The 19,875-nt window shown below is 37.9% G+C and overlaps 3 protein-coding genes across 4 annotated transcripts in view; 2 read left to right on the top strand and 1 right to left on the bottom strand.

Moving 5' to 3' along the window:
* The window catches only part of LOC144652554 (acyl-coenzyme A synthetase ACSM4, mitochondrial-like), a 100,566-nt gene that overhangs the window by 11,347 nt on the left and 69,344 nt on the right, over nt 1-19,875 (top strand). The gene's annotated exons all lie outside the window — the stretch shown is intronic.
* Nucleotides 287-5,370, top strand: LOC144647939 (acyl-coenzyme A synthetase ACSM5, mitochondrial-like). The gene is made up of 7 exons (XM_078507610.1): nt 287-358; nt 473-584; nt 881-931; nt 1,693-1,774; nt 3,442-3,538; nt 4,059-4,178; nt 4,914-5,370. The coding sequence occupies exons 1-7, from the start codon at nt 287-289 to the stop codon at nt 4,986-4,988; spliced, it is 609 nt and encodes a 202-aa protein (XP_078363736.1). The 3' UTR covers nt 4,989-5,370.
* LOC144648767 (acyl-coenzyme A synthetase ACSM4, mitochondrial-like) lies at nt 7,324-17,748 on the bottom strand. Its single transcript, XM_078508233.1, has 16 exons — nt 17,662-17,748; nt 15,330-15,448; nt 15,133-15,233; nt 14,529-14,641; nt 13,737-13,873; nt 13,361-13,428; nt 13,217-13,271; nt 12,665-12,786; nt 11,908-12,262; nt 11,490-11,573; nt 11,198-11,299; nt 10,690-10,741; nt 9,785-9,860; nt 9,421-9,517; nt 8,298-8,417; nt 7,324-7,598 (listed from the first exon to the last, which is right to left on the bottom strand). The coding sequence occupies exons 2-16, from the start codon at nt 15,438-15,440 to the stop codon at nt 7,494-7,496; spliced, it is 1,698 nt and encodes a 565-aa protein (XP_078364359.1). The 5' UTR covers nt 15,441-15,448; nt 17,662-17,748; the 3' UTR covers nt 7,324-7,493.

The raw sequence follows: 19,875 nt of genomic DNA, 5'->3' as shown, positions 1-19,875 counted from the left end.
TATGTATTGCAACTACAAGCTACTTCACGTTCCAGTCTAATTTGCATACCTGGCCTGCATGTTTCCATTTTAGTGTGAAGTTAATACAAAAAGGAGCGTGGTGTATTTACGTGGTGTGTACGAGGAGTTGAACTTTAAACTACGAGGAGGGCTAGAACCTTCCTCATTCATGGCTGCGTCTTAACTATGTGAAGGCTTCCCAGAAATCTATTGGGTTTAAACCTTCAATGAAACGAATCTTAATTAAACAGATTATGTTTATCTCTCTTCGCAGAGTACTTTAACTATGTCACGAGAACCAGGAGATGACGAACATCTGGTTTCTGCTGGCAAAGCTTTTCCTGGAGTCGATTTGCTTGTAAGTAAAGGCGCGTTTACTTCTTCGTCTCTTAGGACTTCATTTTACTTCAATTATTCTATTTCTTTCGAATTTCTTCAAATTACATTTTCGCTCTCCCTTTTCTCGTCTTAGGTCGTTGACGACAATGACCAAGAAGTGCCTCCAGGTACACTGGGAAGAGTTGTGGTTCGTGTGAAGCCTTACCGTCCTGTTGGACTGTTTAATTGTTACAAGGTTAGTAAACGTCAGTGAAGAAAATTTTATTGTGACCCTCCCCCTAAATATATACATATAAATATTATTTACTTATTTACTATCGTGTTATGTGACTTATAACAATCCGTTTTTTAAAAGTGCACACAATCTGATTCTAAATCACGGAATACGTAATCACAACGCTGCAAACTTTAGCTTTTATAGATTCAAAGTACTCAGTACCCAGATCTCTCCCTTTTGACAAACTGGAGGAGCGCCTACGATAGCGGTGTGATCTGGGCACGCGATTTTATCAGATAAAATAACATTCTTTGTTTTTGTAAGATGATCCTGAGAAAACGGCAGCATGTTGCACCGGAGATTTCTACATCACAGGTTTGTATCTTCTCTACTTCTTCGATTCATGAAAAGATATTGTAAAGGTTGTGGAAAACGGAATATAAAAAAAACAACAACAACAATTATATCAGTGTAGAAACGGTGTTTCCAGTTGGCTGCGTAGAATTATAAAAACAATTTAAAATGTCTTTGTGCGTCAAGCCAAGGTCCTAATTGGTATCCATCAATCTTTGTAGAAAGGCAGCGCCTACTGTGGCTGAGAAGCCCAACCCTAACGAAGCAAGCTCTTAAACAGTTGTTGCAGATGAAGGTGGTGAGCTGAGAAGAGGCAGAAGCCTTTCTCTATGTACAACGCTCTATTCATGATAGCTCGCCTTTTTCTTGTCAGCTGTCGGTGCACCACCTTCGCAACAATCCTCAGAAGCAATTATTTCCCACGCGTCTTTCTCGATGTCAGCATACCTCTTTGCCCTTTTGTCGACAATCCTGAGCCAAAAGAACTAATTGGCCAACTTGATTGTTGATCTCTTGGCCCTTAACCCCTGTTGTGATTCTGGGTACACAAGCGCATCAAGCAACTTTCATCAGTTTAGACCCACTCATGAAAAGAGTTTTCTACGATCGGCCTTAGAGAAACCGCGATAGTTGTTCCAGTCACTTTTTTCTTTTCACCATCCTATTTTGAACCAGTGCTATCTCTATGTTACAATGGGTCTTACCCTACGGTTATCCCCATGTTGCACAACTCTACCTTCTGATAAGTCTCTCCCAATTATAATGCTTCGTATGCTTAATAGGTGATATGGGTCGAATGGACGCAGAAGGTTATTTTTGGATCACTGGACGAGCTGATGAAATGCTTATTAACTGGGACACATCGTAAGAAACTAAACTGATCTTATTTTACAACTATGTTTGTAGTATTGCTCTACGTTTGAGTTGTGGGACGAGCTCGCAGGACTGATTTTAACTTCAAACAACGAGAAAGTAGAGTGTGAGAAGCGCGGCGCAAACGTTTCATGACATCTAATATGGAAAGGCAATTTAAGAAGCTTGTACCCTTTAAAATTTCTTCGTTTTTTTCTTGGCATATTTTTGCCTTCTCAGTAAATCTCGTCTTTTCGTTCCGACTAAAACAGAGCCAAAATTCATTTATATTTGAAATTGCAGAGTCCTAGGAAAAGTCGGAGAATACAGTTACCATTCTTGGTTAGAATAACGGATCTTAAAGGGTCAGTATTATGACCATCACTTCGAAAAGTCAAAAGAATTATTTACATTAATCGGAACCAATGAATAATGGTCTAGCTTTGTTAAAAGTGACTATAATAATAATAATAATAATAATAATAATAATAATAATAATAATAATAATAATAATAATAATAATAATAATAATAATAACTTTATTTAACCACGGTAAAAAGTTTAAAGCTAAAAGCTTGTGGGGCCGTGTACAAATTAAAAATTTAAAAAGACATATAAAACGACATCCTTAAAATATTAAGACGATAGAAAAAATTCACTATATAGGACTATAACAGTCCACTTAAATAACAAGAGGTATTATCACGAGTTATTCAGGCATGAGATTTCAATCAAAATTGAAAACGTCTGGCAGACGTTTTTAAACTCTGCCCATGTGTCTTGGACATATCGTTAAAAACTAATTACAATTTGCTCTCTGAATGATTCACTTAATATCTTCACCATGGTGTTCTAGGCGTATCTTGTGAATGAGCGAAGCCATTTTATCATAATTTTAGCTCCGTTATGGCCACAATACACTGGCTTCCCTTTGAACTGAAAACGTGATCCTCGCTCTTGGTGAAATGTGATTAAAATAGTTGCACGATTTGAGTCACGAAACTCTTATCTATAAAATAGCAAATCTATAAAGTTTGTCCCCGGAAAACGCTCATATAAAGGGACACCTCTATTTACGGAAAAAAGACAATTTTGTGCCTCCTATTGCTTCTTCAATCTTCATAAAGGAAATATATAATTTGTTCTATTCTAATCACAAGTGATACAGCTTTTTAAAGCTTGAACTTTAATTCTCAATGAATGATATAAATGGAGTACCGTGTACAAATCTTGTTCTAAAACAAAAGAAAGATGTGTGATTTCCAAATCATAGCAAATAACTGCATGATATTGTTATGTTACTTGATTTCAATTAATGGTCAACTTCGAGGTTGGCGCAGTGGTGAGAGCGCTCACCTCCCAGCAATGTGACCTGGGTTCGATTCCGGCCCGGTTCCATATGTGGGTTTAGTTTGTTGTTTGTTCCCCCTTTGCTCCGAGGGTTCTTCTCCGGGTTCTCCGGTTTTCCTTCCTCCTGAAAAACCGACATTTTTAAATTCCAATTTGACCTCGATAGAGGACCCGCATGAAAACCAGCTAGCGCTGATGTGGCTTCCCCTCTAAATATAGCCATTTATTTTTTTGCTTTCAAGTTTTATTTAACCCAGTGTATAGAGGTGTCTTTGATTCTCCTTGTCCTGAAGGTCTCCCCTTATTGGTGGTTCCACTGTATTTTATAGGCTTTTAGTGAACCCTTATGAGGTGGAGGAGAATCTGAAAGAACATCCTGCTGTAAGAGACTGTGCTGTGGTCAGCAGTCCTCACCTTAACAAACAGGTACACATCATGAATTTTTTTAAGTTGATTTCAATGCCCACACCCTCGCAATTTCAGCAAATACCTTTTGATCACGAGATGGCTGTGTTTAATAGACTAGAGAAATGTACATTCCATACAGTTCATCTATTCTGTAATTGCACACACATTAACTATATAAGAAAAAATATGACTTGAGCTGGACAGCGAACGAACATTATGTTTTACAGTCTAAAGGTGATGCGCTTCATGGGCGTTTTCAATTTTTGCAACAGGTTTGGAACTGGTTACTCGTCTGTTTTTACTTAAATCTTAAGTTGAATAAGTCCATTCGATCATCTGATGCAGCCTAAAAGGAAATAGTATTTCTAGGGTGGCATTGACTTTGAAGAAAAAAAACTGTTGCATATTCGTTTCCTTGAGTCGAGATACGAAACAAAAAACGATTGTTGGAAGAAATACATTTGTCCTCGTAATTTTATTTAAAACTTTTCCGAGGAACCATTGATATGGAACATTAGTTTTTTTTTTACTTTTGCAGGTAATAAGGGCGTTCATTGTGTTGTCACCTTGTTTTAGACACAAAGATCACGATGAAATGATAAAGGAACTACGGGACCACTTGAAATACAATGCTGCGGCCTGGCTGTGTCCAGATGAGGTTATATTATCGTTTAAATAAATAAATAAATAAATAAATAAATCATTCAATCAATAAATAAGGAGCACTTGAAATTCAACGCTGCGGCCTAGTTTTGTCCAGATAAGGTTATATAATCGCCTGTTTATTCCTGTTAAAAAATATATATAATAATTACTTTATCAATTAACTAATTGTCTTGACAACAACGCTAAACAGTGTTTGGAAATTGCATTATAACTTTTTCTTAAAACAGTTTTGATACTTCTATTGTGTTTTCTTTTCCGTAAAGCTTCTGTTAATAAATTCCGAGAATTCGATCACTCTTAAGACCAGATAAGTGTTTAGTTACGTTAGCCACTTGTGATGCCACCGTTTATCTCGCTTTTCAGAGGAATGTTGTGTTCAATTGTAGGATTGCATCTATATACGCTCACTAATACTTCGACTGAAGAGAGCATGGCAAGAGAGTGTGAATAAAGTTTGCTTCATGTGTACGTTTGAGTGATGGTAGCATACATACTTATGCTTGTAGCATACACTAGGGCTTTTTACAAGGTGACAGACGCGACACAGTCTGAGACGCCATCTTAGTGTAAAATGTAGTCGTGGGGGTATGGGGCCAATAATTTTTTGCTTTCGCTTGTGCTTGCGTTTTGTCAGTTTATACTTACTGGGTAAAAATATAAACGACAAAAAAAAAAAAGAAGCTATGTTCTTTTAGAAAACTAAAATTGCATTTCTTTTATCTTTCAGATGGAATTTGTCGAGGATCTTCCCAAAACTATCGTTGGAAAGATTAACAGACGAGAACTGGCCAATAGGGAATGAAGTGCAGAGTGAGCAACTTATCAAAAGGTCAAAGAAGAATAAGAATTGCAGTTCATTTCTGGATAATATAACTACAGAACCTTTTTTCTATTTGTGCGAAACGTTGCGCCTTTTTCTTTCTTTGAATAATACTTTTTAAGCGATGCTTTTTGAACATTTTTCATTTACGGCACATTATGGCGAGGGGTTGTGTGAAGAAGAGTGTATCTTAAAATGAAACTTAACTGAGCAACTGAGTCTTTATGTGGTTGTTCCGCGCAATCGCAATGGCGTGTGAAACTTTTGAATTTGCAAACAGTAAAATAATGCAACAACAGCCACAACTACATCAGGAATAAAGACAAGCGACACACAAACCACACGAAATTGAATAAAAACTTTGTCGGGGAAAGTTAAATGAACAACTGCCTTTACAGGTCATTGCAAGGTCTTTATCTCCGTCAAAACTTTCTCAATAGGCACGCTAATTACATGGAAAATTTCTTACTGCATTTGTTGGCGAAGTAATTAAAAAACTCGTGATAAAAAAACAACCACAACAAAAATCCGGTTAATACAAAATAGAAATGCTCGCAAACGATGTTGTCAACTACGAGCAGTCAATCTTTTTTGTAGTTCATAAATCGTTAAGCGAATTAGAGTGTGAATGGAAAAATTGGCGAGTGAAATCTGGGGGCGAGACTGACAAGCGTTTCGTCCCTAAACTTCGGACGGCCATTGTTCATTTCGCGCTTATTTCGCTTCGAGCTCGACAGTGCTCGACAGATTAAGAAAAAGAGAGACTGCTCTTAGTTTCGCCATACGCTTTAACAAATGGTAAACGTCACAGCGTGCACTATTGAGTTAAAGATGCACGCGGGAGGTTGCTAAGCACGAAAGATGCGTAAGAGTCGCCCGAGGCCATTTGTTTTATAGCACAACTTTTAGGAGATTTTTAAAGTTTCTTTGAGGTAAAAGCGCGCGCGCTTATTTGAAAAATTGCGTGTAGTGCTCGCGTAAACGCTGACGAAAATCTAAAAGAAAAAAACAAACAAAACAAAGTTTTGAATTATTTCAAACTTGCATTATACCTCAAAGTCTTTCAGCATTATGGAGAAATGGTTTTTCTTATGTTTAGCTTTTTAAATTCACAGGAAAATCGAGAAAACTCGTGAAGTAGTGGCACTTTCTTCTGTCATGTCGCAACAGAACAGCGCGCGCGCACAGGTTGAAGCATACGTCAGCGTGCACCGATGGGCAAATAGTAGACGCTAAATTAACCAATCAGAACGTGCGCTTTACTTTAGTTGTGCTGTAACTTAAGTTATTCTGCAGGAGTTGCAAAGGATGTGCAGAGCTTATAGATACTACTACTATTGCAGGTTTCAATCTTATAATTAAATATTGTGCCGTTCCGATCACCAAATGCCATTAAGTATCACTGAGCCTTTTTATAAATCACAGTAAAACAGCAAATTTTATTGAAAAAAAAAAACAAAAAACAAAAACAATACAAATATATATCAAGGCCTAAGCAACTATCAATGGACTTAAGTACTGCGTTGTAATCATGTAATACTGCTATTAAAAGTGCTAGCACAATACAATCCAAACTTTAGTGACAACTTCCTAAGAGAGACATTTTAGTAACGATAATTAATTCCTCGCGAAGCGAGGCCGAAGGCCGGCGTAGCGGGGTGTATAATTTTGTCCCTCAAAGGGCTCAGGCGGGATGAAATCTCGTGTGGAGTTTACGGTCATATTGTGGCCTGGTGTATGGCGGAAATGACGTCACACGGCCGCGCGCTGGTGGCCTTGGTGTGAGCGTCGACTTCAATCAGATCTTCGGGACTGAGGGCCAGGGTTCGATCCGGCTAAGGTTTTTTTTTTTTTTTTTTTTTTTTTGTGGGTTCGAATCCTGAGCCTTTCATTTTTATCGTTTTTCTTTTCGGATTAAAATACACTGATTTCCACATAATCTCCCTCAACGCCTTTTCAGGTTATAAACCTTTCATGGCCATCAGGGGCGCGCGGGCGGAGGGTTCGATCCTCCTGCCGTTCGTTCTTCTTTTTTTAATGCCCTGAAATAATGTCCAAAATGCGAATATCCACTCATTTTTTGATGATTTTGAAAATAGCCTGCGCTTCCCAACGCTTTATACCTCTTTACGAACCAGAAAGAGCCGCCATTTTCAAAGCGGGTAGTCCCTGGTAACGAGGGTGTCGCGGCCATGTCCGTTACTAGGCAACAATAACAATCACCGGTTAAAACCAGTTATCACTCTTTATTTATAACACCCCCCCCCCTCCCTACCCAACCCAGAGCTTCGCGAGGCCCTGCGAGTCACGTATCACTAGTCTAATAAAATAAAATAGTAACGTTTCGTAAAAATACAATATTAATACAAGAATAAATAAAATTAAGTAAGAATTATGGTTTAAAAGTGACTGCAAAACTTTCGGAATGAACAGTTTTTAATTGAAGTAAAAAATGCGATGATGAATTCAACTTCTTGATAGTAGCCTTTAATGGCCAATGGTCTTGAACTCCGTTGACTCTTCTACTTTCCTTAGTTGTCGTCTGTTGACCTTGCCTGCTAACGTTTTTGGAAGATCCTCCAAAAATTCCATCTATTAAATAAAATAGAAATGTAGCAATTATGCAATTATACTTTTCTTAAACAGGAGTTGCTTTCATTGGGTAATTGTATTAGTAAGTGAGTGAGTGAGTGAGTGAGTGAGTTATAGTAATAGTAATAGTATATCTTTATTGCGCCTTACTCTCCAAAGGGAGGTATTGGTCCGTTTACAACAAAGGTTTCAACATTTACTAATACATTTAAGAAATGACAAAAACTAGATTCTTATACAATTCATAATGTCAATGTAAAAATTAAATAAATTATAATAAATTATAGTGAGTGAGTAAGTAAGTAACGTCTTTATTTATAGAGGGTAGCACTTAATAGCTATAAAGCTAATGAACCTAATGAAGCTAATGAATATTTGTTATCCAGACGTCAGACGTCAGACGTCAGTGTTTTCAAATTCGCTATGGCGGTTTGTTTACCTTTATCAACCTCCAGTTGATAATCAAGTAAGATCTTAACGTGATTTAACGTGACAAGATAATTTTGATATGTAAGTCACGTTGGTTACACCAAAGACTATTTTGATTTGAAAACTTCCCTTGCAAATCCACATGTGGATGCTTTAGCGCCGGCTTTTAGTTGCTTTCTTTATTAACGTTTTAAACTGCCAGTTTGCATAGACAGCGTAAAAGATTGTAGGTGTGAGAATAAGGGAGAAATAAGTAGTCTATTACATAACCTTTCTTGGACACATCCAGGCTGCAGTGTTGTATGTCACGTGATCCTGTAGTTCCCTTACCAATTGCTCTCGGTTTTTGTTTCTAAACCCACTTGACAACACAACAAATGCTTTTGCTGTCTGTAGGAATTAAACATTGGAAAGCATTAAGAACTTTACACTTACAGTGCATACTTGTACTCACAATCAAAATTTCGAATTTCAAAACCTTGCGCTAGTTAAAGTCTTGTTCGTTTTATGAGGGAGAGATGCGGTGGCCTAATGGTTAGCGCGCTGGACTCCGGATCAAGCGTTCCGGGTTTGAACCCAGGCTGGGGGCATTGTGTTATGTTCTTGGGCACTCTCAAGCCGGGTTTATATGGGTTTTTATGTGACAAACTAGTATAGTTGATCGTGTAAATGACACAAAAATAATTCGTCAGCTGTTCAAAGAATAAGTGCTCCAGTAATGACCATGGACAGCAAAGATACTGTGTATGCACGCGCAGTATGCAGTGGGAGATTGGGACTACATACTATGCTGTCGAATATTGTGGCACGTTTGATTTTGAACGAACTTCTAGCTCACTAGATGCTACTTGGATAAATAAATGATTGATTGATTGATTTGCTACACTTTATGTGACGAGTCGTCTACACGAGCAATTTTTCTTATGTGACAACTTTTATTTGTCACAAGAAAGCTAAACGCCTGCTTCTCAGCAAATATATTTGTTGCATAGAAATTGGCCAGTTTTCATCGTCGATCTACATGAGCAAATAAAACTTGTCATAAAAACTGCTCGTGTAAACTAGCCTTCAAAGTGCCTTTCTCCACCCAGCTGTATAAATGAGTACCGTCAGAATTTAATGCTGGGGGTATATGTTATTCTGCGATTGACTATCATCCCATCGAGGGGGGGGGGGGGGGGAGCAATAATCCTAGTCGCTTAATGCTACGGAAACCGGAATAAGCTCCGGCGGTATGGGCCACTCGGCTCGACACAGACTTGACCTACTACCATTTAATAAGGAATTTGAACGCCCTAACGACACTTATTTACACTATTTAAACCCAAAGTTCCGAATCTGTCCAAACGTGTTAGAAAATCAACTATACTTATACACTACTTTTAACACATACCTGTCCCATAAGGTGAGGACTGCTGACCAAAGCACAGTCTAGTACCGCAGGATGTTCTTTCAAACATGTCTCTACCTCATAAGGGTTTATGTTCCTCCTAAAGAGATTGTAAGGATTGAGAAAGTTTGTTTTTTACATCAAATATTATTATTCTATGTCGGTGACGCAAAATCTAACGAAACGTGTAGTTGAACTGTCTTTCTTAAGAAGGCAGTCAACAAATTGCCTTACATTCCAGCAATGTTATACCATTCTTCTTTGTTGTAATTACAGCACAAAATACATAAATTTGTGGCACAAAACTTATTGACCGAGAATTGTTGACTAATAGGAACCTATAATCGATAAACATTGGTTTTCTTACCCGTCACAGAATAATATGTCATCAGTTCGTCCGATGATCCAGAAGTAACCGTCTTCGTCCTTTCGACCCACATCACCTATTGAACGTGCAAAATGTTGTAGACCCAAACCACTTGCTTTCAAACTCACACCCGATTTTCTCGGGGAAAATTAAAAATAATTCAAAACATAGCTCTTAACAGTCTCTTACACCTCATTACCGTTTGATACAGTAGAACCCCGGTAACTCGAACTCTGAAGGGAAACGAAAAACAGTTCGAGTTAGCGGGGTTCGAGTTATCAGAGAATATTAAATTTGCCATGGTAATAATTGATAGTTTACTGATTTTTCAGCACTTCATGCAGTACTCTCACACGATCATACATTTTTATGTTAAGAGTGGAAAATGACTGTGTTCGTTTTAGTGTTTAAATCCAAATACACGACAAGAAGAGCTAATGGAATATTTCAATGGCCATCCGTGGCGAGTTGCAAGAACCAGAATTCGAGTTATCGGGGTAAATTTGACCCAAATTTTGTTCAAGGGAAGGGAAATTTAGATCGAGTTAGCGGGGTTTTCGAGTTATCCGAGTTCGAGTTAACCGAGTAAAAATGACTGAAAAGTGGGGTCAAATCCAAGGGAAATGGAGGTTTGTTCGAGTTAACGGGGTTGTTCGAGTTATTCAAGTTCGAGTTCCCGGGGTTCTACTGTATTTCTTACTCCCACCATATTTCTATTATTTAACGATCATTCATGAACGAAAGAACGAACCAACCAACCAATGCACAGACGAGCGGAAGAACCAGAGTTAAACAATCAGTCAGAGAGAGGCACAAACATACCGAATGAAACAAAAACAGACAGACAGACAGATAGACAGACAGGAGTAAACAGTGACTGGAAAATACGTGAAAAGATCACTAACCTGTAACGTAGAAATCTCCAGAAAAACATTTTGCAGTACTCTCGGGATCGTCCTGCAAGAACAAATAGTTTAGCCGTAATGTCGTGCTCACATTCAATTTCTTTGGGCCTTCCATTCACGCCAAAACTGGAATTTCTTGTTGGGATTAAGCATCGTCATGAAACGTTTGGAAATTACGCCTTCGTCCCCAAATTGCGATATCCCCGCCATAAAATAGCTCATCCTCGTGCTACTTGGATAAGGTTTAAAGAAAATTCATAATCAGTAAAAGAACAGATATACACAGAAAGACTTACATTTATTTGGCTTTTACAAGAGCAAAAAAAGTTATGTGACCTTAAGGAGATGGAATTCGAAGTGGTAAAAGATACAGGAATCTCGCCTTTCTGAATCATTTCTCCGATTGTCGTTTTTAGATGCAGATTCCACAAGGTCATTTTACAAATCTTAAACAACCCTTTCTTTCAGAACTTGAAATCACTCGTCAACTAAAATTCCAAGTACTTACTACGTAACGAGTAAACATTCCAACGGGGCAGTAAGGCTTCACACGAACCACAACTTTTCCTACTGTACCTGGAGGAAGTTCTTGGTAATTATCGTCAACGACCTAAACGTGAAGAGGACAAAAAAAATAATTGAAGAATAATGGAAATGAAAAGGCAGGTGCATAATGAAAAACCGCAACCAATATATTTCCAATTTACTAACAGTGGAACCTGGAGCTGCCTTTCTAGTATCAGGAATAATAACACCACTAAGCTGTCAAACAGAAATAAGCATCTCACTAAATTACTTACAAGAAGGTCGACTCCAGGGTGAGCTTTGCCAACGGATCCGAAATGTATTTCGTCTTCGGGATCCCGTGGAAAAGTTAAATCATTCTGCAGAGAAACGACAAGGGAGACAAACCAAGTTGTATCTCAGGTTAAATCCGGCTAATAGTGATAGTTTAGTTAATCTTTTACCCTATTTTTAACTGATCTTAATAACGAGAGAACATTTACAAAAGAAATTAAGATGATTTTGATGAGAAACTTTTTGTGCTGTTTTCCGGGGGGGAGGTACTCCATATAATGGCCTATAAGTTCCTTTAATGGATTCCATTGGGCATAAGGGTATTAGGTAACGTTTTACATGTGAACTACATGTGACAGGGCCAAGTTATGAACATAAAATCTAATTTATTACTGCTGTGTCCGCCTTTAAACAACGCACCGTCTCTGTTTGTCCGTAACAGTCCCAGAGTTCCACTCCTGTGTCCTCTTTCCATTTACGTACGACGTCTTTGTTCAGCGGTTCTCCTCCGATATAAAAACATCTCAGCGTTGGAAACTTGAAGCTTTTGAGATCTTCCTCATCCAAAGCTTTCAGGTAAAGGTCAGTTGTAAACTCAACTTTAGTAATTGGATATTTCTGAAGTGTTTCTAGTGCCTCTCGGGGTGTCACTGTTTTGTAATGAGCAAACGACCCTGCCCCTTTGGACCAAGCAGAGCACAAACCGTCCTTAGTCAGCCAAGACCAACCTGTAGAGAAAGCAGTCCAGCCTATGTCTGTCTCCGTAAAGCGAAATCTGAAAAAGAAGTATTGCAGTGTTTTTTCAATTAGAAGATATCCCTTTCACCTTCTAGATGCTTATCCCCGTTCTCGCTGGCTTAAATATTCTTGTTTTCAAGTGTAAGTTTCTTTGAAGGACATAAATGGACACATGTGCAAAACACCCGAGTCGAGTTGGATTAATTTTGAGCAATAAAGAGGAAAGAAAAACGCTGACCATGCCTAGTTTGCGTAAACATGAACACAAATACTTGTCTGTACTGTTTTATGGTCCTCACACTCTGTGGAAGATAACAAATGTTATTCATATTAAAACTCTTAATTCAAATACCATTTTTTTACCTTTCAAAGAGCATGAGGAATGTGTCATTCTACCGACAATTATAGCTTTCATATCGCTCTTGTTTTTTTTACGTACCTTCGCATTTCTGTACCACCCAAGCCCATGCTGGCTTGTGAATGTTCCACCATCTTTGCATTTCCAGTTGTGCCACTCGTAAAGAACATTGCAATCGGTGCTGAGCTTAAGGACTTAACAGACTGGTAGGGAAAAAAATAACAAACATTAATATTACTTCATATTTACCTGCATGGTTGCCTTGTCATGTTATAATGTAATTGAAAGATTTAAATGTGTACTATTGCTTTGCCTCAGGAGACACGGCAACGATTGGATGTTTCTCTTTGATTCACTGTTACCTGCTGCCCATCACTGCGGCGTGTCCAATATCTTCTTACCCAAAAGCCAAAAAAAAAATGATTACTGGCCTGGATTGTCAAATTATTTTGGATTGTTACTAAGAAAAGTGGCTTTTATCCTCTTTGGATTTTATTCCAAAACGCACATCAGTGTCCATTGCAAAATATTTTCAAAATATTTTTTCTCACAAACAAAATTAGGCGAAGCACTCTCCAATTACAGCCAAACTAAGTAAACTAAGTAAATTACAGCCAAACTAAGTAAACCTACCTGATAATCAGCACTTGCCGTTTGAAAGAGATCCTCAAATGACACCCAGCCCTCCCTAGAGAAGCACATTACCAATTAGAAACATAGCAGTGAGAGCAAGGCATGAACATCAATTACAAATGACACTCGGTTTTTCCCCGTTACCTTTGTTCATCCTTCATTCTCTTAACCAAAATTTTACTTCTTATATCGTCGTGAACAGAACTAGTAATCTACAAATGACAAAAACAGAAACAAATAATCGGAAACAACAAAAATTAATAGTTTTGTATGGCATTTCAAAAAGTGAATTGCAGGCGGTGTTCAAGTAAGTAAAGCCAATCTAAAGGAAACGACTTTTGGCTCGATTTACTGGGAGGTCCGAGAATTCGGACTCAAGTTAAGACCACATGATATCTCAAGACAACAAAACCCTTTTCAGCATGAGGGAAAATGATACACCATCAACAATGTATGTCACATCGTAACGAGGAACATGACAACATTCTTCTAACAAACACTAGAAGTTTTAAAGCCTCACCTTATCGACAACATCCAGCAACTCATCTTTTACCCGATCACAAGGGGCCGCCACCACACACACTGGTTTTGCCTTTAAAATTCTGCGATGAAGTTCTTTTGGACCAATATATTCCGCAACTGGAACTAATACACCACCTGAGGAAAAGAGTAAGCGTCGAAACGACTGTCAATTTTTCAACAATTTGGTGCATATACCACAAGTTAATAATGTTTATCATGTTGTTTGATTGGTAAGCACTGAATATGATCGTGTACAACCCTTTCCTGCTTTTAATTTGTTTGCTAGTGAAATTCAATTAGCAGATAATTGAATTCAGGTCCATTTCTAACATATTTAACCAGATTCTTGGCAATCTTTCCTTAGTCGGATCGGTATTTTTATATAAAAAGCTATTAACAATATCTTTAACCATGGTACATAGCTGTATGTTAGATTTTGAATATATCGCAAAAACATTTTCAAATAAGCAAGGAGTGAAAATTACTTGATGAAATTGCTTTAAACAGACCGCCAAAATGTGTTTTCTTTCATTTTTTTCTCGGTATCTGTCGAAAGGGATTTTTTCTAAACATCACCCAACCAAAGTTTAAGCTGTTGTTACCCAAGAAAGATATACAGTTTTGTTTCCCTGTGGAGTTAAAGTGTTTTAGGTCACGTGATGCGCCCTGGTTAACGCAGTCTGGATCAATCAAAGTGGCCTTTAAGCTGTGGGTTAACATGTTAACTATTGCCTCAAAGGAATTCCGTGACCTAAGAGCATTCTCGAGTTGTTTAGAAGCGTCAGTTTACCTGTTCTTAAACACGCAGTCTGCATGAGCCAGTATTCTGGAATTGTGGGTAATATCACCATCACGCGATCTCCTGGTTTGATATCAGCGGCTTTGCACAAAACGTTAGCAGTCCTGAAATTAATTAAGGAAAAGATAAACATTCTTTCAATTAACGGTTACGTTCCTGAATGTGTCAGCTAAATGAATGCCAGTTGTCTTTGCGTAGCACACACACGTTATTTATGCGCGAGAAGCCAATAAACTATAGTAGGAGTCTGGAAGGGGACGGTACAAAAACAACAAAAAATGGTGGTCCTGTCCATACTTCGTATCCTTCGAGATGACATTTGTTTCTGTAGTTTGGGAAATACTTTCTGAAGATTTATGTAAAACCTGACGTTCCAGAAAATAGTTGTCCTATGCAGTTGTTATGTCCTCATACCCCTACACTATTTTCAAATTGTTTGTCGAGCAATCGCGTCATTGGATCGCTTATTTCATTTAATAAATCTGTCCTTATGCCCTCGTTTTTCAATAATTTACATGCTCAAAGGATAGAAGACTTATTTTACGTTCTATTTTTATTTACGTCTATCTACCTATCTAATAAGAAGGTATCTTACTTTTTAGAGTTTACGGCAACGTCTTGAAAGCTCCACTTAACTTCGTTCCCGTTGCCATCAATCCACCACAGAGCTGGATGATCACTTTTCCTTTTCCCTTCCTAAAACCAAAACAGGACAAGAAAATAATAAGTTTTTTCTTTTAACTATGGAGCATACTCTAAAACAACAGGAAGTCTGTAATGCATAAACGTCACCTTTTCTTTCTGTGCCCATTCGTCTATGACGTCTGCAAAGTTGAAGTACTCCGGGACTTGAAAATGTTTTGTTCCTCTGACTACCACGTCAGACATCAGTCTATCAGCCATCCGCCTCACTATGACAATAATAAAGGAGCTACCACCTTATTACTCCCTGTCTATAACTATCACAACGATTAAATGGCAAGTTTTATCGTGATGTGTAATTCGTCTTTACTTGTGAACTAACCGCAATAACACACAACTTATTATTCAGATCTCCTTAGCAAGCAGTGTGCGAGACGTTTGTGACATTCAAATCAAGCAAGGTTAATGTCAGTTTATGACCTAGTTTCTCTCCTTTTGGAAGAACTCGGTCATTGTTCAGAGAAGTTTTTGTCACTTAATTATCCTTAATGATGAGTAGCTTTTTTAACAACGTACACATTCCACAGCTTTAATTTGTTCCTTAGGTGTACCGTCGCAAATCTAAGAGACGCGTACTGCGCTAGTTTGATTGTCAAACGTTTTTACACATAAACAGTCGGGTACCGAAAAGACTTCCAAAAACACGCGCGATATTAATCCTTAATGTTACTCGGCCTAATGAGATTGCCTATACGGATCTCTAAATTGTTTTATGTGGATGATTTGTGTTCATATCTACAAGCAGCTTAAAGTGCTGATTTGGAATCAATCGTGAGTCAAACTTGACTCGAAGTTGCCCACTAGAAATCAAGGGCAAAAAATCCGTCAGCGCCCAGAGTAAGTCACGGAAAAACTGTTACTAATTATTCCATTTTTTATCAACGCATTGTATCAGACATAAAAAGGGGGCAGCTATAGTGAGACATATTACTTTGGTTTCAGCTGGACTTGCGAGCAATAAAAGCAAAAATAAAGTTACCAAAAAGAGTTAATAGCATGGTCACAGTTTTAATACATGTATTTAAGTCATGAAGAACTTATCGAAACTTCAGCTCTCAAGCTGACCTGCGAAGAAAAAAACAAATTTGAAGTTTAATAAAAAAATGTAGGAACGATCTCTGGCTAAAAATGTTTTAAAATTTAAGAGCTTTCGACTGTTAGATCTCAGATGTTGCCCAGGGAGTGGGCAATATAAAAGGCAGTTTCCGAATAAGGAAAACAGAAGAATCGTGGCATACCATGGTGACTCCAAATGCTGACAACAATTCCTGGGCAATACAACATTCTTTTTACACACATTCATAATTAATTTACATAGTCCATTCTTATTTATTCTTACACATTTATATTCATATTTCGTTATTCATTTTTACCCGTCGAAGACTGTAGATCTAAGAGTTGAAAGCTCGTATATTTTTAAAAAATTTTAGCCAGAGATTGTTCTTAAATTTTTTTATTATTCTTAACTCTGGCAACGGTCCACTCCTTCAATATTTTTACGAATTTGAATTCACCATATTTAAGCTATTTTTAAAACGGACGTTTCACGTCAGTTCAAAACAAAATAACACGCGTTTTAAGGCCTTTTTCGAGGTTTGACATTACTTTCTCGAGAATGCTTTAGAATTTAACAGCGGGGTTACTTAGAGAAAAAAATTAGATAGCCATTTTGATTCTATTCATTTTAACCTCCCATGCGTATCAAAATTCGAACATTTTCGGATTGACAGCCGATTCTGTCGATCATTTCCATCGTTGCATTGCCTTGGATAAAATCATATCTACATCGTAGGTCAATTAATATAAGAACATGCTCAACAGTTGTTGTAAATCTCTTTGGTCGTTGTGTAGCTAAAATCGTTGAGCTAGTCGACACAACGCTTTCCCACGGAGTGCGACAATGCAGACAGCACATTCAGACAGTAGACTCAGTACAGACTTGCATTCCAGTTTATAGACTGAATTAGCGTTCCGGTTAGCTTGAATAACGCTCCAGTTTGTGTGCTTACGGTTAACTCCCAGTAATGGCAAATGTACTACAGGTCGCATTTGTCACACACCGGTGCCGATGAATGACAGCTCGAGAAAAATCGCGTGATAAATTGCTTTATCCATGACGCTTTACATTCGTTTTCAATCAAGAATCATTGGGGCTACGTAAAAGAACAATTTGACACCAAGTATTTCTAAAGTTAAAACTTTGAGGTTTAAGAGATTCACGAAAACACTGTAAAAAAAAGCACGAGTTGTTACCTTTCGAGATATTTTGAAGACACAAACGCCGTTTACTATACCGTCTACTCTAAATGAACAATAAGATCAATAAGGTCCATTCTCATTACACCAACCTAGACCACTCGTTTTTATTTAAAGCACATTGTTGAAAGCCCTGCTTTAGCTTATTTCGTGCTAATACACTCACCTCGATGGATTCTTTTTCTTATTTGGGGACGGAACGTTTTTCTGACCGGAGGGGTTTCTTACTAATGTGTTATTTAGATTTGTGAAATATTCACTATTTCTTGCGACTGTCACAATTTGCATTACACTGCTTGCAATCAGCCGTGTAATGCAAATTTCATAATCGCAGAAAACAATGAGCATTACAGTCAACTTTCGCCTTGCGGACACCCCGCTATATTACGGACACTCGCGATCGCTATTACGGACAAAATCCAAATCCTCAGCGAAAGAGGTTTGACTGGAAATGACTCCCGCTATAACGGACTCTCGCTATAACGGACACAAAACGACGCTCGAGCGTGTCCGCTATAACGTGAGTTGACTGTATACGCGAACATAAATAATATAATTAAGATAAGGTCGCTAATGACGCTGACAACAACTTCGATATGTCTATGAAATGTTTCTTTCTCTTTTTTTTTTTTAAAAAACGTGTATTTTGGAAGAAAATAGCAGGTAACTGTGTCTGGAATAAAATTTTCGCCCATTTTTTGCCTCCGTACGTTGAGCAATTGTCGGTGCTTTCGTGTGACAACTGTTGGTACATTAGGATTGTGACTTAAAGTCCTTTGCAAGGTCACGAAAGCGGAAGATACGAGAGAAAAGAGGCGTCAGTACTACTTTTGCGAAGATGCGTACTACGAGACTTTTATCCTTTAGTCCTTGAAGTGGCTGGGGTTATCAAAACTTTTCGTGAATCTTTTCTTCGCCTTAGTTCATAGTCCGTTTTGCAGATACGGCGACCATATTAATTTTGCCCCCAGGGCATCCTATAATGATTTTTGAGATGATTTGTTATTTTATTGTGATAATTCTGCAATTACCATAATAAAAAACAAATCATTTTATTAAATATTATAGGATGCCCTGGGGGCCAAATTGTTATAACTACGTCTACAGTTGAAGTTTAAGAAGATTCAGTCACCTTTTGTTAAAAAAAATATATGAAACAGGGAATTGCATGACTTTCCATAGTTTAGGATTCAAGGAATTATTAGCTTATTTTATTTATCCCATATATGGAAAACCGATCAACGATAAGAAGGAGCCCTGTGATAGGCTCACTTAGCGGTTCGATGTTTGCAATACGGACAGACTGCTCTGGAAATAATTTCGCACAATTTCTTTTGGTTTCAAAAAGTTGTGAAAAAGAGTTTGCTGTCAAGCAGTAACTTTGTCCTCGGGTATGGCGAACAAATTCGATAATAGTTAATTAAGAATTGTTTCATGCTTAGCGTGCGTCTATCGAATTTTATATAATAACCTGAATTCTACGCGCATTTTGATTGGTTCTTACTTATGATTTATTAGAGTACAGACACATAGATGACGTCACGTGGTGGTGTGACTCGCACGCGTGATCAGAGTTCATAGTCCAAATCAGAGTTGTCGGCAAAGTTTTTCGAACTCGCGGGGCCACAACAAAGCAAAAAAGTTCAGCTTAATTACAAATTTACAGTGAGAAATAATACGCCAAGCATCGTTCACCTTTCGAAGCATTTAACTTGGCTAAACATGCTTGAAGAAGACAGTGAATTATTTGAGAAATCATCGAAATCTGTATGAAAGTGTTTGACCGATGTTGTACAGTTGGAAGACGCCACGGGAAAAAATGAATGGCGGGTTGAACGCTTAGCTTAATGCTTACAGATTTGAACAACTTTCCAAATCGGAATAAAGGTTAGTTTTTTCATTGACTTTCAATTTACCATTTTTCTGTTTATTTATTCGGTTTAACAGTGCTTCGTGGTTACGGAAACTTTATGGTGAACTTAGCGGCTTTGCTCACACTGAAGTGTACTGAAGACTTGTGTTATTATATAAAACAAATAGATTCCATTTTGCCGTGAGTCTGTTCAGTTATAGATCACAGAAGACGTCAAAATGTGGTAAGAACATCAGTGACCCACTCGCCCAGCGGCTCGTGGGCCACTTCTTTTGTTCTTACCACAATTTGACGTCATCTGTGATCTATAACTGAACAGACGCACGGCAAAATGGAATCTATTTGTTAAGTGAATGAACGCGAGGAGTTTGGAGAGCACTAGGGATGCGTAAGAGTTGCTCAAGGCGTAGCTATTTTACAACTTATTTTTTGCAATTTGATGAGCCAGGTTAAAAGTGAAGTAAACGTAACTTGGCTTTTAGGCCAAAGTGGTATAGAATTCACTAA

Source organism: Oculina patagonica, chromosome 4, assembly GCF_052425735.1.
Source record: "Oculina patagonica isolate OP01 chromosome 4, crgOcupat, whole genome shotgun sequence".
NCBI lineage: Eukaryota > Metazoa > Cnidaria > Anthozoa > Scleractinia > Oculinidae > Oculina > Oculina patagonica.
This window is presented reverse-complemented; position numbering and strand designations above follow the sequence as displayed.

Excerpts from the sequence above, each read along its gene's own strand:
- LOC144647939 (XM_078507610.1), top strand. The coding sequence starts at position 287 with ATGTCACGAGAACCAGGAGATGACGAACATCTGGTTTCTGCTGGCAAA. Across the intron at positions 932-1,692 it reads CGGAGATTTCTACATCACAG|GTGATATGGGTCGAATGGAC; the intron begins GTTTGTATCTTC and ends TATGCTTAATAG. Across the intron at positions 1,775-3,441 it reads CTTATTAACTGGGACACATC|GCTTTTAGTGAACCCTTATG; the intron begins GTAAGAAACTAA and ends TGTATTTTATAG.
- LOC144648767 (XM_078508233.1), bottom strand. The coding sequence starts at position 15,440 with ATGGCTGATAGACTGATGTCTGACGTGGTAGTCAGAGGAACAAAACAT. Across the intron at positions 11,574-11,907 it reads GTTACGGACAAACAGAGACG|AATGATTTAACTTTTCCACG; the intron begins GTGCGTTGTTTA and ends GTTTCTCTGCAG. Across the intron at positions 9,518-9,784 it reads GACATATTATTCTGTGACGG|GAGGAACATAAACCCTTATG; the intron begins GTAAGAAAACCA and ends CAATCTCTTTAG.